Raw genomic sequence first — 19,048 nt, 5'->3', positions numbered from 1 at the left:
TTCTGCTGCAGCCGTATATTGTACTGCACTGTGGTATCTGGTTCTGATGCAGCAGTATATTGTTCTGCACTGTGGTATCTGGTTCTGATGCAGCAGTATATTGTACTGCACTGTGGTATCTGGTTCTGATGCAGCAGTATATTGTACTGCACTGTGGTATCTGGTTCTGATGCAGCAGTATATTGTACTGCACTGTGGTATCTGGTTCTGATGCAGCAGTATATTGTACTGCACTGTGGTATCTGGTTCTGATGCAGCAGTATATTGTACTGCACTGTGGTATCTGGTTCTGCTGCAGCAGTATATTGTACTGCACTGTGGTATCTGGTTCTGATGCAGCAGTATATTGTTCTGCACTGTGGTATCTGGTTCTGATGCAGCAGTATATTGTACTGCACTGTGGTATCTGGTTCTGATGCAGCAGTATATTGTACTGCACTGTGGTATCTGGTTCTGATGCAGCAGTATATTGTACTGCACTGTGGTATCTGGTTCTGATGCAGCAGTATATTGTACTGCACTGTGGTATCTGGTTCTGATGCAGCAGTATATTGTTCTGTACTGTGGTATCTGGTTCTGCTGCAGCAGTATATTGTACTGCACTGTGGTATCTGGTTCTGATGCAGCAGTATATTGTTCTGCACTGTGGTATCTGGTTCTGATGCAGCAGTATATTGTTCTGCACTGTGGTATCTGGTTCTGATGCAGCAGTATATTGTTCTGCACTGTGGTATCTGGTTCTGCTGCAGCAGTATATTGTACTGCACTGTGGTATCTGGTTCTGATGCAGCAGTATATTGTACTGCACTGTGGTATCTGGTTCTGCTGCAGCAGTATATTGTTCTGCACTGTGGTATCTGGTTCTGATGCAGCAGTATATTGTACTGCACTGTGGTATCTGGTTCTGATGCAGCAGTATATTGTACTGCACTGTGGTATCTGGTTCTGCTGCAGCAGTATATTGTACTGCACTGTGGTATCTGGTTCTGATGCAGCAGTATATTGTACTGCACTGTGGTATCTGGTTCTGATGCAGCAGTATATTGTACTGCACTGTGGTATCTGGTTCTGCTGCAGCAGTATATTGTTCTGCACTGTGGTATCCGGTTCTGCTGCAGCCGTATATTGTACTGCACTGTGGTATCTGGTTCTGATGCAGCAGTATATTGTTCTGCACTGTGGTATCTGGTTCTGATGCAGCAGTATATTGTACTGCACTGTGGTATCTGGTTCTGATGCAGCAGTATATTGTACTGCACTGTGGTATCTGGTTCTGATGCAGCAGTATATTGTACTGCACTGTGGTATCTGGTTCTGATGCAGCAGTATATTGTACTGCACTGTGGTATCTGGTTCTGCTGCAGCAGTATATTGTTCTGCACTGTGGTATCCGGTTCTGCTGCAGCCGTATATTGTACTGCACTGTGGTATCTGGTTCTGATGCAGCAGTATATTGTTCTGCACTGTGGTATCTGGTTCTGCTGCAGCAGTATATTGTACTGCACTGTGGTATCTGGTTCTGATGCAGCAGTATATTGTTCTGCACTGTGGTATCTGGTTCTGATGCAGCAGTATATTGTTCTGCACTGTGGTATCTGGTTCTGATGCAGCAGTATATTGTACTGCACTGTGGTATCTGGTTCTGATGCAGCAGTATATTGTTCTGTACTGTGGTATCTGGTTCTGATGCAGCAGTATATTGTACTGCACTGTGGTATCTGGTTCTGATGCAGCAGTATATTGTACTACACTGTGGTATCTGGTTCTGCTGCAGCAGTATATTGTTCTGCACTGTGGTATCCGGTTCTGCTGCAGCCGTATATTGTACTGCACTGTGGTATCTGGTTCTGCTGCAGCAGTATATTGTTCTGCACTGTGGTATCTGGTTCTGATGCAGCAGTATATTGTACTGCACTGTGGTATCTGGTTCTGATGCAGCAGTATATTGTACTGCCCTGTGGTATCTGGTTCTGCTGCAGCAGTATATTGTACTGCACTGTGGTATCTGGTTCTGATGCAGCAGTATATTGTACTGCACTGTGGTATCTGGTTCTGATGCAGCAGTATATTGTACTGCCCTGTGGTATCTGGTTCTGCTGCAGCAGTATATTGTTCTGTACTGTGGTATCTGGTTCTGATGCAGCAGTATATTGTTCTGCACTGTGGTATCTGGTTCTGATGCAGCAGTATATTGTTCTGCACTGTGGTATCTGGTTCTGCTGCAGCAGTATATTGTTCTGCACTGTGGTATCTGGTTCTGCTGCAGCAGTATATTGTTCTGCACTGTGGTATCTGGTTCTGTTGCATCAGTATATTGTACTGCGCTGTGGTATCTGGTTCTGATGCAGTAGTATATTGTTCTGCACTGTGGTATCCGGTTCTGCTGCAGCAGTATATTGTACTGCACTGTGGTATCTGGTTCTGCTGCAGCAGTATATTGTACTGCACTGTGGTATCTGGTTCTGATGCAGCAGTATATTGTTCTGCACTGTGGTATCTGGTTCTGATGCAGCAGTATATTGTTCTGTACTGTGGTATCTGGTTCTGCTGCAGCAGTATATTGTTCTGCACTGTGGTATCTGGTTCTGATGCAGCAGTATATTGTACTGCACTGTGGTATCTGGTTCTGATGCAGCAGTATATTGTTCTGCACTGTGGTATCTGGTTCTGATGCAGCAGTATATTGTACTGCCCTGTGATATCTGGTTCTGATGCAGCAGTATATTGTTCTGCACTGTGGTATCTGGTTCTGCTGCAGCAGTATATTGTACTGCACTGTGGTATCTGGTTCTGATGCAGCAGTATATTGTTCTGCACTGTGGTATCTGGTTCTGATGCAGCAGTATATTGTTCTGCACTGTGGTATCTGGTTCTGATGCAGCAGTATATTGTTCTGCACTGTGGTATCTGGTTCTGCTGCAGCAGTATATTGTACTGCACTGTGGTATCTGGTTCTGATGCAGCAGTATATTGTACTGCACTGTGGTATCTGGTTCTGCTGCAGCAGTATATTGTTCTGCACTGTGGTATCTAGTTCTGATGCAGCAGTATATTGTACTGCACTGTGGTATCTGGTTCTGATGCAGCAGTATATTGTACTGCACTGTGGTATCTGGTTCTGCTGCAGCAGTATATTGTACTGCACTGTGGTATCTGGTTCTGATGCAGCAGTATATTGTACTGCACTGTGGTATCTGGTTCTGATGCAGCAGTATATTGTACTGCACTGTGGTATCTGGTTCTGATGCAGCAGTATATTGTACTGCACTGTGGTATCTGGTTCTGCTGCAGCAGTATATTGTTCTGCACTGTGGTATCCGGTTCTGCTGCAGCCGTATATTGTACTGCACTGTGGTATCTGGTTCTGATGCAGCAGTATATTGTTCTGCACTGTGGTATCTGGTTCTGCTGCAGCAGTATATTGTACTGCACTGTGGTATCTGGTTCTGATGCAGCAGTATATTGTTCTGCACTGTGGTATCTGGTTCTGATGCAGCAGTATATTGTTCTGCACTGTGGTATCTGGTTCTGATGCAGCAGTATATTGTACTGCACTGTGGTATCTGGTTCTGATGCAGCAGTATATTGTACTGCACTGTGGTATCTGGTTCTGATGCAGCAGTATATTGTTCTGTACTGTGGTATCTGGTTCTGATGCAGCAGTATATTGTACTGCACTGTGGTATCTGGTTCTGATGCAGCAGTATATTGTACTACACTGTGGTATCTGGTTCTGATGCAGCAGTATATTGTACTGCACTGTGGTATCTGGTTCTGCTGCAGCAGTATATTGTTCTGCACTGTGGTATCTGGTTCTGCTGCAGCAGTATATTGTACTGCACTGTGGTATCTGGTTCTGATGCAGCAGTATATTGTTCTGCACTGTGGTATCTGGTTCTGATGCAGCAGTATATTGTTCTGCACTGTGGTATCTGGTTCTGATGCAGCAGTATATTGTACTGCACTGTGGTATCTGGTTCTGATGCAGCAGTATATTGTTCTGTACTGTGGTATCTGGTTCTGATGCAGCAGTATATTGTTCTGCACTGTGGTATCTGGTTCTGATGCAGCAGTATATTGTTCTGCACTGTGGTATCTGGTTCTGATGCAGCAGTATATTGTTCTGCACTGTGGTATCTGGTTCTGATGCAGCAGTATATTGTACTGCACTGTGGTATCTGGTTCTGCTGCAGCAGTATATTGTTCTGTACTGTGGTATCTGGTTCTGCTGCAGCAGTATATTGTACTGCACTGTGGTATCTGGTTCTGCTGCAGCAGTATATTGTTCTGCACTGTGGTATCTGGTTCTGATGCAGCAGTATATTGTACTGCACTGTGGTATCTGGTTCTGATGCAGCAGTATATTGTACTGCCCTGTGGTATCTGGTTCTGCTGCAGCAGTATATTGTACTGCACTGTGGTATCTGGTTCTGATGCAGCAGTATATTGTACTGCACTGTGGTATCTGGTTCTGATGCAGCAGTATATTGTACTGCCCTGTGGTATCTGGTTCTGCTGCAGCAGTATATTGTTCTGTACTGTGGTATCTGGTTCTGATGCAGCAGTATATTGTTCTGCACTGTGGTATCTGGTTCTGATGCAGCAGTATATTGTTCTGCACTGTGGTATCTGGTTCTGCTGCAGCAGTATATTGTTCTGCACTGTGGTATCTGGTTCTGTTGCATCAGTATATTGTACTGCGCTGTGGTATCTGGTTCTGCTGCAGCAGTATATTGTACTGCGCTGTGGTATCTGGTTCTGTTGCAGCAGTATATTGTTCTGCACTGTGATATCTGTTTCTAATGCAGCAGTATATTGTTCTGCACTGTGGTATCTGGTTCTGCTGCAGCAGTATATTCTGCACTGTGGTATCTGGTTCTGCTGCAGCAGTATATTGTACTGCACTGTGGTATCTGGTTCTGCTGCAGCAGTATATTGTTCTGCACTGTGGTATCTGGTTCTGATGCAGCAGTATATTGTTCTGCACTGTGATATCTGTTTCTAATGCAGCAGTATATTGTTCTGCACTGTGGTATCTGGTTCTGCTGCAGCAGTATATTCTGCACTGTGGTATCTGGTTCTGCTGCAGCAGTATATTGTACTGCACTGTGGTATCTGGTTCTGCTGCAGCAGTATATTGTTCTGCATTGTGGTATCTGGTTCTGCTGCAGCAGTATATTGTTCTGCACTGTGGTATCTGGTTCTGATGCAGCAGTATATTGTTCTGTACTGTGATATCTGGTACTGATGCAGCAGTATATTGTTCTGCACTGTGATATCCGGTTCTGCTGCAGCAGTATATTGTTCTGCACTGTGGTATCTGGTTCTGATGCAGCAGTATATTGTTCTGCGCTGTGGTATCTGGTTCTGCTGCAGCAGTATATTGTTCTGCACTGTGGTATCTGGTTCTGCTGCAGCAGTATATTGTTCTGCACTGTGGTATCTGGTTCTGTTGCAGCAGTATATTCTGCACTGTGGTATCTGGTTCTGCTGCAGCAGTATATTGTTCTGCACTGTGGTATCTGGTTCTGTTGCAGCAGTATATTGTTCTGCACTGTGGTATCTGGTTCTGATGCAGCAGTATATTGTTCTGCACTGCGGTATCTGGTTCTGCTTCAGCAGTATATTGTTCTGCACTGTGATATCTGGTTCTGATGCAGCAGTATATTGTTCTGCACTGTGATATCCGGTTCTGATGCAGCAGTATATTGTTCTGCACTGTGATATCCGGTTCTGATGCAGCAGTATATTGTTCTGCACTGTGGTATCTGTTTCTGCTGCAGCAGTATATTGTTCTGCACTGTGATATCCGGTTCTGCTGCAGCAGTATAATGTTCTGCGCTGTGGTATCTGGTTCTGCTGCAGCAGTATATTGTACTGCACTGTGGTATCCGGTTCTGATGCAGCAGTATATTGTTCTGCACTGTGGTATCTGGTTCCGATGCAGCAGTATATTGTTCTGCATTGTGGTATCTGGTTCCGATGCAGCAGTATATTGTTCTGCATTGTGATATCTGGTTCCGATGCAGCAGTATATTGTTCTGCACTGTGGTATCTGGTTCCGATGCAGCAGTATATTGTTCTGCACTGTGGTATCTGGTTCCGATGCAGCAGTATATTGTTCTGCACTGTGGTATCTGGTTCCGATGCAGCAGTATATTGTTCTGCATTGTGGTATCTGGTTCCGATGCAGCAGTATAATGTTCTGCGCAGTGGTATCTGGTTCTGCTGCAGCAGTATATTGTACTGCACTGTGGTATCCGGTTCTGATGCAGCAGTATATTGTTCTGCACTGTGGTATCTGGTTCCGATGCAGCAGTATATTGTTCTGCATTGTGATATCTGGCTCTGCTGTAGCAGTATATTGTACTGCACTATGGTATCCGGTTCTGCTGGGGCTTTTGTTTATACTGGACTATTTGGTTCTAGCTGGACAGTTTTTGGTTCTGCATGACGGTATTGCTAGCCCTGCCTACTTCTGGTTCCCTGCTTTCTGTCAATTTGGACCCACCTACAACATGGGACCATTTTTAGTTTTTTTCCAGGGCCACTTTAAGTTCCCAGTCCGCCCCTGAGTAGGGCACCCGTGCATTTGGCACACTGTCTTCTCTTAGGCCTTGTGGGATTTGTGGTTATTACACCTGACCCTAGATCTGTACACTACGACTGTAAACTACGACTCCCAAGATGCACACTTGCTTGGCTGTTCTCATAACTCCATAAAAATGAATGGAGCATGCTGGGAGTCGTAGTTTCCCCACAGCTGGAGTGCTGGAGGTTAGCCATCACTTTCCTAGGTGTATGCAAAAAATATAATTGCAAAATGTAGATCTTTTTAAATGTTTGAAAGCATTAGGGGGTCCAGTTTCAGAATATTTTGGACCTGTACTTTGTTTTAGTGATTTTCTTTGAAAAATATGGGGGGGGTGTTCATATCTGGCGGCAAAATCTGCGACTTCTTCCCTGCTCACACCAGGTCTAAAAAAGTGGATGGGAAGGGAACGGGCCGGTAGGCCCATCTCATTTATCATTTTCTTTCTACGCCTGGTTTATAAGTAGAAAATGGTCTAAATGTAGGACAGCAAGGAAGCTCATAAGCTGTCTTACATTTAGAACTGGCGATGGCTGCGCCAAAGTTATGGAGAGGCCGGCGCCTTAATATAACTCCGGCTTCACCGCCAGCTATAGGGGTTATTAAGACCAGCGTCTAAAACTCTGTCTTATAAATGAGCCCCATGCTGATTTTTGCTTTCATGTGACATAAGAAGTGATACATTGTGGGGGATTTACCTGCATTCATTACCTTTGTACTTGAGGACGTTTTCCTTAGTGGTTTTGACTACATTGTGTCAGAGTTTCCAGTATTATGTGTTACATAACAAACCAGCAAAAAGAAAGGTTAAAGAGGTTTTCAGAGATTCTTATACTGATGACCTGTCCTGTGGTTAGGTCATCAGTATCTGACCGGTGGGGGTCCAACACCCGGGACCCCCGCCTATCAGCTCTTTGAGAAGGCACCGGCGCTTCTCTCTGCTTTTCCTAGACCAGTGATATCAGGTTCATCGTTTACGTGGAATAGGAGCCGTTTAGTGCCATTCAAGGGAATGGGGCTGAGCGCGATACCAAGCACATCCGCTATACAATGTACGGCGCTATGCTTGGTGAGCACAGGTCATCAGAGAAGAAAATCCCGTGGCGCAAGAAACCATCTGATGGTTTGATTCAAAATTCTGAAATTTATTTAGCAGATGGTACAACGCGTTTCAGGGACAACGGTCCCCTTCATCAGGTACAGACTGGTGAGCACAGGAGCGCTGGTGCCTTCTCAGACAGCTGATCGGCGGGGGTCCCGGATGTCGTACCCCCAACTGATCAGATACTGATGACCTATCCAAAATCCTGGAAAACCCCTTTAAATGTTATGGTTCATTTCTCTGGTCTGTTAGGACCTCAGCAGGTCAGGTAACTGTAACACATGGTTGACCACGTGCTCACTTGCCTTCTCTTGAAGACACACATTTTCGATGCCAGGTTATTGTGGTCATGACTATTACACACAACCAGTATTAGCTACGCTTTCCAGTCCGCTTTGTGGCCAAATGATATAAGAAAGCACATTTCACACCAGGATAAATCCAGTTTGTTTCACCTGCAGACAAGTTTCAAACATGCAACACTGAGAAGCCTCCACCTCGCGCAGGGAAACATGTCAAAATCTATGGCGCCCGGCAAGATAAGATAGGATCCTGCAGAGATGTTCTGCCCGCGAGGCTCAGATATCGTCTATTACTTCCATAGGGTATTATCTTGATTGAGGAGACAGCAATGATTCAGAATACTTCGCACCTCGACCTCGTATAATTACCCTGTAACCAGGAGCAATGGACGGCAGCCAGGTGCTCTGCATTAGCTGATGCATCTGTCCTGGTGCATGGAAGGCATGCTCACACAGGGGACAGGGGACAGGGGACGCCGATCTGGGATGAATGTGCCAGTGAATTCCCATTGCAAAAATTTCCCCCCATGTAATCGTGCCACCGATCACCCGATGAGCGAGCAAAGGCTTGTTCATCCAGCACATAAAATCATTGATTGCCTGCAGCAGATCTGTATGGAGACAGGTGATCGCAGTAGATGATCTCCTCTGCTCATGACCAGGCATCAGCCCATGTAAAAGGGCCATTATGATATATCTGGATGCCAGTGTCTTCGTACCTGCTGGAGCAGTAAGTACATAGGAGGCAGTATTATAGTAGTTATATTCTTGTACATAGGAGGCAGTATTATAGTAGTTATATTCCTGTACATAGAAGGCAGTATTATAGTAGTTATATTCCTGTACATAGAAGGCAGTATTATAGTAGTTATATTCCTGTACATAGGAGCAGTATTATAGTAGTTATATTCTTTGTCAATTGTCTTTTTATTGAAAAGCATATCAAAAGAGATGTTTACATACATTGATGCACAAATCAGAGTTATTACAGACAAGTCTAAAGCGTACTTTGACAGTATAGTGCATAGTATACATATGACATATATAAAGTGCATGTCTTCAGAGCAAGGTCATCTAGAACCAACTAATTGACATTTGGTGTGTGACCTGATGTAGGTAGGTCAAACAAACATATAAAAAGGGGGGGGAGGATGGGGGATGGGGGATGGGGGGGGGTGTCCTTAGAACTGGACAGATACGGTCTGAGGCTGTTAAGATAACCTTTGATGATTCCAAAGGGAGGAAGAAGGTTTAGCACCCTCCATTCTCACTAATGTGTCGTTCCTGTCTGGGGGGACATTTTCAAAGTTGTTTGTCTGTTGAAAATTGTTTAAGATGTTGGTGTACCATTCGCATATCTATATGTAATCCATGGGGCCCATAGCTTTTTGTGCTTCTCATGTGCCCTAAGTTCCCAGCCTGCTAGCTCTTCCATACGATGAACGTGATCTAGTTTGCTTAACCACTGAGAGGTGGTGGGGGGTTCTTTACTCAGCCACTTTTGGGGGATAAGTAGACGGGCAGCTTGAATCAAGTGTATAACAAGTTTGTTCCTTGATGGCGATAGTTCTTTTGTTGGAAGCCATAAAAGAACCAACTCTGGGGTTAATGTCAGGTTAGTGTTTAGAATTTCATTAATGGTCCGAGAGACGTCATCCCAGTATCCTCTTATTTTAGAACAGGACCAAAAAATGTGTAGAAGAGTGCCACTCTCTTCCCCACACCTCCAACACCTGTCATGATCACTCAGACCACTAAGAAATAGTTGTTTAGGGGTGAGGTACCACTGTGTGAGGACCTTATATGAGTGCTCTTGGATCTTCACGCAGCGGGAGAAGCCATGCGAGTGTGCGTGCATACGGAGAATATCTGTCTCCGAAAAGGTAACCTTAAGGTCATTAGCCCAGGTGTGAACATATTGTGGAGTAATGCGACGTTGTGGTGAGATCAAGGCCAAATATATAGTGGATATCAATTTGCGTTGAGGGGAAGGGGGGGTTGCTAATTTTTCAAACCATGTCGGGGTCATTACACATGACTTCTGAGTAGTTAGTTGTTTCCCAGCAGATTTTATAGTTATTAGGTCTAGAAAGTTAAATGTACTCCAGGCTAAGCTAAGGGGATGTTGATCCGGTAAAGTGCCGTTTACCTTTCCTATAAAGTCAGCTGTGGAGAAATCTCTTAATCTGTGCCAAATCTGCGAGACCTGAGATCCTGGAGGCTGAATCAAATGTGGTATGAGATCTGCTGGCATTATACTAGGGGGGTTCTGTAGGAGCCCATGTGTCTTGTTGAGCTGTTTAATGACCAGGCTAGTGCCCTTTAAGAGGACATGTGAATGGAGTGATGCATTTGCCTGACCCCATAGTGCTGCTTTCTGTGGTTGGGTGAGCTGCAATAGTTCCAGTTCCGTGCCCAATGTGCGGTAGACAGGGGAATGAAGCTGCAACCACCTCCTCAGGTGAATAGCCCTGTAATATGTTTGGACATCCGGCAGTGCTATACCTCCATGACCACGCCCCAGTACCAGCCTCTGGTGAGGAGCCCTAGCCTTCTTGCCGCCCCATAGGTAAGTCATAAAAAGCCTGCGAATCTTTGTAAAATATGAGTTAGGTAAAAATATTGGCAACATCTGTAGTACGTACATAATTTTTGGGAGGACAAACGCTTTTAGTATATTCTTCCTTCCCATCCAAGAGGAATAAGGGAGGCGTAGCGATTGGAGCAGGTTTTGGACCTCTGATATTAGGGGAGTATAATTAAGCCGGAATAAATCTTCCGCGCTGGCGGAAATCCTAACTCCTAGGTAGGAAACACAGGAGGACTGCCATTTAAATGGTGTATTTGATTTCAAAATGGCTATGGAGCTCGCCGGAGCATTAACGTTTAAAGCTTCTGACTTGGTATAATTCATTTTGTAGTTTGATAGCCTACCATACTCTTTAAACAATGTCAAAAGATGCGGGAAGGCCTCGACCGGGTTAGAAACCATGATCAGTAGATCGTCAGCATATGCCACGTTAATGTATTCTATGGCGTCATTTTCTGTTTTCACACCACGTATATTTACATGGTCTCTAATGGCCTGAAGAAGGGTCTCCATGACCAATATATATAAGGCAGGAGATAGGGGGCAGCCCTGACGTGTCCCGTTGCGAATAGGGAAGGATGGGGACAATGTGCCATTGACCCTGATTCTAGCACTCGGATCCTTGTACAATGACATGACTGCCTCCTGAAATCTCGTCGGGATTCCAAACCTCAGTAGAGTCTTCCTCATAAAGTCCCAGCTCACCCGGTCGAAGGCCTTCTCCGCATCCACACTGAGCAGCGCCAAGGGGAGGTTTTTCTTTTTGGCCCACTGTATTGCTGTGATTAACCTACAGGAATTATGATTCCCTTCCCTCCCTGGAACAAAGCCAGATTGGTCAGGGTGGATAAGTTTAGGAAGTAGATTTCCCAGACGTGTCGCCAGAAGTTTGGCCCATATTTTTATATCTACGTTAAGTAACGAGATTGGCCTAAAACTACCGCAGAGAAGGGGATCTTTCCCCGGTTTGGGGAGGATGGTTACCGTGGCCTCCAGTGATTGTTTATGAAGGGTTTCACCATTTAGGAGTGCATTGCACCACGTTACCAGGTGGGGTATTAATATATCTGAGAATTTTTTATAATAGCCCACTGGAAAGCCATCTGGGCCAGGACTTTTACCCATGGGCATAGAGGCTAGTAACTTTTTCACTTCTAGTTCAGTGACTGGCTCTAATAAGGTGTCACTTTCTTGGGAGGTTATCTGGGGTAGATTGAGGCCTTTCAAAAACAAGTCTGTTGCTTCTGGTATTGATGGATCTGGGTGATTAGGGTCTGACAGGCCGTATAGTTGCTTATAGAATTTTTGAAATTCTTCTGCAATGTCAGCTGTTTTATGCAGCATATTTCCAGTACTGGATTTGATATTGGGTATGAACATGGACTCTTTCCTTTGTTTAATAAGGAAGGACGTCAGTTTAGAACCTTTATCCCCGTGTGAGTAGTGTTTAAATTGGGCATATTGATAGGCTTTTGCGTTTTGAATGTTTAAATGGTCTTTTAGTTGTGATCTTAGCTGGGTCAGTTCAGTCTGGACTTTTATTGCTCTAGACCGTTTATGGACCGCTTCTTTATCTGCTATCTGAACCAAGAGATCGTGTAGGATCTTTTGTTTCTCTTTTTTAACCCTACTACCTAAGGCTATTAACTCTCCCCGGATAACCACCTTGTGCGTCTCCCACAGTGTCGTCTGGGGCATACCTGGTGTCGCATTATCTATAAAGAAGTCCTTTAATTTTTGCTCCAGGATTGAGGTATCTGCTTGTCTATCTAGCAGCGTCTCGTTTAAGCGCCACTGTCTAACTGAGGCAGGCAAGCTGGAAAATCTGAGGGCAGCAGAGACTGGGGCGTGGTCAGAGACGGACACAACACCTATGTCAGCCGAGTCCACCATATCCACGGCATTGCTTGACAGTAGGATATAGTCTAATCTTTTATATGATTTGTGTGGGGCCGAGAAGAAGGTGAAGTCCCTAGTGTCTGGGTGGGCTAGTCGCCAGACGTCCAACAGGTTCATGTCTGATATGTACCTATTGATGCACCCCAGTGCTGATTGGGTCAATTGGGAGGAGCTGTCAGAAGCATCAATCAAAGGATTCAGTGTGACATTGAGGTCTCCCCCAATCAATCTAATCCCCTCTGCAAACAGATCTAGTTTACTTAGTGTGATCTTGATCCATTGTTTCTGGCCACGGTTAGGGCTGTACAAACTAGCGAGTGTGACCTTTTGTGTACCTATGAGGCCTTTCACGAAAATGAAGCGGCCCTCAGGGTCCGTCAGGGTAGATATCAATGTAAATGGTACTTTTCTAGAAATTGCAATACCCACTCCTCTTTTTGCTTTCTCAAAGGCACTGAAATACCAGTGTTGGAAGTATGGGTTCTGAATTTTAGGTACATTTGTTTCTCTAAAATGCAGCTCCTGAAAGAAGCAAATATCTGTATTGTTCTTTTTTAGCAGACGGATGACCTGAGAGCGCTTTTGTGGGGTGTTAAAGCCCCTTACATTATACGTTGTACATTTAATTGACGACATCATTGAGAAAATGGGGTGACTTTGGAACCGGAGAACTCCAGTTATTCACAATGACCGTATCTAGGGAGTGAACAAGTAACATCACAACTAAAGTTTCTGTCAACATGACAAGTATAACAGTGCAATGGCTCCCATGCCAGCAACACCGCAGCAGGTCACTTAGCTGCAGTGAAGCGGGCATGAGCAGCCATTTAATCAGGCACATGTACCAGGTCTGTGCCAAGATAACCCTGGTAGGTAGGGGGGGTACAAAGTGGAACCATATCTTCATAATGGTGTCCACATTGCGCCACCTGCTGAACTGGTGCGGGATAGCACCTTACATATTATGGTCTAGGTTGAATGCAGTAAAATAACATTGCAAAGCAGAATATCTGCTCTGCAGATTACAACAAGAACGGGAACAATTCAGGACTCATGACAGACAGGTATACTTGCAGACTTAAGATGTGATATAATCAAGTAAGAACCTGTCCCTCTATGATGTCTGTGGAGAACTTCATCTGAGGTAAGATAACTCCTCTGTATAGTCTCTAGGACTTCAAGTGTCTCTTGATCTGTGCTGGTTCCTCTTCTTCTGTGGAGCTTTAAGCCATCCTGAGGCCTCTGGGAGATCTGGCAGCTGTGTTCCCATCTCAGCAGACGGCAGCCATGATGGTACATCTAGTGGATCTGTTTGCAGCAGCTCCCAGGCCGCCTGGAGATCTTGTGGCAGGCGAATGGTGCAGCGCTTCCCATCTACAGCAAATGTGAGGCCGAAGGGGAATAGCCATTTATATGGCACCTTGTGATGGCGCAGATGGTCAGTGAGGGGCCGCAGCGCCCTCCTTTTATTCAATGTGGAGGATGCCAGGTCCTGGTAGATAGAGATTTTAGCCCCCTCATATATGATCTCCTTCATATTTCTGGCAGCCTGCATTAGGGCAGCAGTGTCCACATACCTCAGGAGACCGCATACCACATCCCTGGGGTTCTCTCTCTCTTTTGGCTTCGGCCTGAGCGCTCTATGGATTCTTTCTATTTGAATCTCCGCCGCTCTGGAGCTTCCCAGGAGCAGGGAGAAGATGGCGCCAGCAGCTTCTGGTAAGCCTTCATGTGGGGTGCTTTCAGGCAGGCCGCGGATCCGGAGGTTTTTCCTCCTATTCCGATTCTCCTGGTCTTCTATGAGGGAGTATGCTGTGTCCAGAGAGGCTGCCAGAGCCATGGTGTGATCGCTTGCAGCTCTGATGTAATTCGAGATGGACGCCTGGTTACTTTCCAGTGTTTCCACCCTCGTGCCGATATGCTTCAGATCGGCTTTAATCTCCTGCAGATCCTGAACCACTGGGGCCAGGGCTGCTGATAAAGCCTGCTGCAGGAACTGCCTGGATATCGGGGCAGCACTTTGTGATGTGGGGCCTGCTGTGTGCTCTGCAGCAGCTTCATCTTCTCCCTCCGAATCCCTGCCCCAGTCATCTAGTTCCGGCAGCACCATCTTAGGACCGGCCGGCACAGGAGCTGTAGTTTTCTTGTTGAGATATTTATCCATGTCGGAGGCACCGCGCTCCGGTTTGCTGACTTCAGGTTTCTCTCTGGGTATATATCTACCGACTTTTCCCATTCTTGAGCAAATTAGACCGCTGAATTTACCAGTTAGCAGAGTGGTAAGGAGGAGAGCTCTCCTACATGTGTCCTGCTAGGTCTGCAGCCAGGCTCCGCCTATAGTAGTTATATTCTTGTACATAGGAGCAGTATTATAGTAGTTATATTCCTGTACATAGGAGCAGTATTATAGTAGTTATATTCTTGTACATAGGAGCAGTATTATAGTAGTTATATTCTTGTACATAGGAGCAGTATTATAGTAGTTATATTCCTGTACATAGGAGGCAGTATTATAGTAGTTATATTCTTGTACATAGGAGCAGTTTTATAGTAGTTATATTCTTGTATATAGGAGCAGTATTATAGTAGTTATATTCTTGTACATAGGAGGCAGTATTATAGTAGTTATATTCTTGTACATAGGAGCAGTATTATAGTAGTTATATTCTTGTACATAGCAGCAGTATTATAGTAGTTATATTCTTGTACATAGGAGGCAGTATTATAGTAGTTATATTCCTGTACATAGGAGCAGTATTATAGTAGTTATATTCTTGTACATAGGAGCAGTATTATAGTAGTTATATTCCTGTACATAGGAGCAGTATTATAGTAGTTATATTCTTGTACATAGGAGCAGTATTATAGTAGTTATATTCCTGTACATAGGAGCAGTATTATAGTAGTTATATTCTTGTACATAGGAGCAGTATTATAGTAGTTATATTCTTGTACATAGGAGCAGTATTATAGTAGTTATATTCCTGTACATAGGAGGCAGTATTATAGTAGTTATATTCTTGTACATAGGAGGCAGTATTATAGTAGCTTTATTCTTGTACATAGGAGGCAGTAAGGCAGTATTATAGTAGTTATATTCTTGTACATAGGAGGCAGTATTATAGTAATGTTCTTGTACATAGGAGGCAGTATTATAGTAGTTATATTCTTGTACATAGGAGGCAGTATTATAGTAGTTATGTTCTTGTACATAGGAGGCAGTATTATAGTAGTTATATTCCTGTACATAGGAGCAGTATTATAGTAGTAATATTCTTGTACATAGGAGCAGTATTATAGTAGTTATATTCTTGTACATAGGAGGCAGTATTATAGTAGTTATATTCTTGTACATAGCAGTATTATAGCAGTTATATTCTTGTACATAGGGGCAGTATTATAGCAGTTATATTCTTGTACATAGGAGCAGTATTATAGTAGTTATATTCTTGTACATAGGAGCAGTATTATAATTGTTATATTCTTGTTCATAGGAGCAGTATTATAGTAGTTATATTCTTGTACATATGAGGCAGTATTATAGTAGCTTTATTCTTGTACATAGGAGGCAGTAAGGCAGTATTATAGTAGTTATATTCTTGTACATAGGAGGCAATATTATAGTAGTTATATTCTTGTACATAGGAGGCAGTATTATAGTAATGTTCTTGTACATAGGAGGCAGTATTATAGTAGTTATATTCTTGTACATAGGAGCAGTATTATAGTAGTTATACTCTTGTACATAGGAGCAGTATTATAGTAGTTTTATTATTGTACATAGGAGCAGTAATATAGTAGTTATATTCTTGTATATAGCAGGCAGTATTATAGTAGTTATATTCTTGTACATAGGAGCAGTATTATAGTAGTTATATTCTTGTACATAGGAGCAGTATTATAGTAGTGATAATCCTGTACATAGGAGCAGTATTATAGTAGTAACAATCTTGTACATAGGAGCAGTATTATAGTAGTTATATTTTTGTACATAAGAGCAGTATTATAGTAGTAATAATCTTGTATATAGGAGGCAGTGTTATAGCAGTAATACTCTTCAGTTTAGGGGGACCCTTTTATGATGGCTGTATGTCCTTCAATAGGCAATCCTTTTAATCCCCAATACCTGATCTTGGGCTCCAGTGCATTCAGGAAGAATAGTTTTGCTTGTACTACCTGCATTCTCATGCACCCCTCTGGTGTATATATTGTATACTGCCTCTTTATGCACTTACCACTTCATACACACAAGCGAGCAGCAAGCAAGAACATGGACAAATCATCTGCACATACAGGTGACCTCCAATGAGCTCCTTGAGACTTTGCTATAATACATTATTTATTAGAAAGTAAGATTAGTAACCGTGCTGTGTTTGTTAAGCTGCAAATTAATAAATAGTTTAAGACCCGTGTACGCAGTCGACACAATGACCGGATTCAGCCGATAAATTCTGACATTTTTGCCATGAGACTTTAATCCCTTGATTAGAAATCACCATGATAGGTCAGGACTTAAACCCTTATTATTGCATTAGGACACCAATGTTTATTGCACCTGGCATCCTGCTGAAGAGGACAGTCGGGCGGAGAATTGTTAACAGCCACTTTGAGCCAATCAGCATCGCTGAGGACATTAGATTATGTAGTTGTTCAATATATTTAAACCTTGTTTCTAATTAAGGTCACGTTCACATCTGCGGCATGTCTTCCCTTTTCTGTTCCAACCTAGGAACACGAAAAAAAATGGAAGCACCAGATCCATCATATGACGGACACCAGTGGTTCCCGATGGATCCCATGGACTATGAGTCTGGTGTGCACAATAGTGCATCATGCAGCGGTATGTTTTTGTGCATTTTTGCTGTAATCTGGAATGGAGGCTTCTTGTGGAACCTCTGCTGCAGATGTCAACCTTGCCTAATCTTGAGTATGTGCCTTCAAAATAAAAAATTCAAAACGTCAGGTGCAAAAGTTTTTTAAATTCTAGCTGTAAGGGTGCACATGAGCCGTTATGTGGACATTCTTACTTGTGTGCAGAGAAATTACATGGTATCACATACATACACCTTTCTCAGACATATATAGTGCACACCTGCATGTACCAAGATTGACCCATTGAGCAGAAGACCCGACTCCAAAGCTTCATAGCCTTGTATCGGCTTCATGTCCATAGTTCTTTATCTGTATTTACATTTCTCACTTATCAGCTCTGCACTCCGAGCCTCGTCCTGTACCTGGACTGTACTGCTGAAATCATGACCACACGGGTAGTCGGAAGAAATAAGGTCAGTCATCGGAATGAAGTCACTGCAGAGAACGTCCAGAGGAGGCTACAGATGTTCTACCAGGCCTTGGAGCCTTTACTTATGTATTATGAGACCAAGGCTGTTCTGTGTAAGGTAAGTTATATAGTTATATTCCTGTCTCTAGGGGGCAGTATTATAGTAGTTATATTCTTGTACATAGGAGCAGTAATATAGTAGTTATATTCTTGTACATAGGAGGCAGTATTATAGTAGTTATATTCTTGTACATAGGAGGCAGTATTATAGTAGTTATATTCTTGTACATAGGAGCAGTATTATAGTAGTTATATTCTTGTACATAGGAGCAGTATTATAGTAGTTATATTCTTGTACATAGGAGGCAGTATTATAGTAGTTATATTCTTATACATAGGAGCAGTATTATAGTAGTTATATTCTTGTACATAGGAGCAGTATTATAGTAGTTATATTCTTGTATATAAAAGGCAGTATTATAGTAGTTATATTCTTGTATATAGGAGGCAGTATTATAGTAGTTATATTCTTGTCTATAGGAGCAGTATTATAGTAGTTATATTCTTGTACATAGGAGCAGTATTATAGTAGTTATATTCTTGTACACAGGAGCAGTATTATAGTAGTTATATTCTTGTACATAGGTGCAGTATTATAGTAGTTATATTCTTGTACATAGGAGCAGTATTATAGTAGTTATATTCTTGTACATAGGGGCAGTATTATAGTAGTTATATTCTTGTACATAGGAGCAGTATTATAGTAGTTATATTCTTGTACATAGGGGCAGTATTATAGTAGTTATATTCTTGTACACAGGAGCAGTATTATAGTAGTTATATTCTTGTACATAGGAGCAGTATTATAGTAGTTATATTCTTGTACATAGGAGGCAGTATTATAGTAGTTCTATTCTTGTACATAGGAGCAGTATTATAGTAGTTATATAATTGTACTTAGGAGGCAGTATTATAGTAGTTATATTCTTGTATATAGGAGGCAGTATTATAGTAGTTATATTCTGGTACATAGGAGCAGTATTATAGTAGTTATATTCTTGTACACAGGAGGCAGTATTATAGTAGTTATATTCCTGTACATAGGAGGCAGTATTATAGTAGTTATATTCTTGTACATAGGAGCAGTATTATAGTAGTTATATTCTTGTACATAGGAGGCAGTATTATAGTAGTTATATTCTTGTACATAGGAGCAGTATTATAGTAGTTATATTCTTGTACATAGGGGCAGTATTATAGTAGTTATATTCTTGTACACAGG

General features: G+C 42.9%; 1 protein-coding gene across 2 annotated transcripts in view; it reads left to right on the top strand.

The window, feature by feature from the left end:
* AK5 (adenylate kinase 5) overlaps positions 1–19,048 on the top strand; it is a 246,563-nt gene that overhangs the window by 217,200 nt on the left and 10,315 nt on the right. For both annotated transcript variants that reach the window (XM_040406789.1, XM_040406790.1), the window contains exon 13: positions 17,693–17,884. In XM_040406789.1, the coding sequence (XP_040262723.1) occupies positions 17,693–17,884 (192 nt within the window). The remainder of the gene's footprint in view (positions 1–17,692; positions 17,885–19,048) is intronic.

This window comes from Bufo bufo, chromosome 9 (genome assembly GCF_905171765.1).
Source record: "Bufo bufo chromosome 9, aBufBuf1.1, whole genome shotgun sequence".
NCBI lineage: Eukaryota > Metazoa > Chordata > Amphibia > Anura > Bufonidae > Bufo > Bufo bufo.
This window is presented reverse-complemented; position numbering and strand designations above follow the sequence as displayed.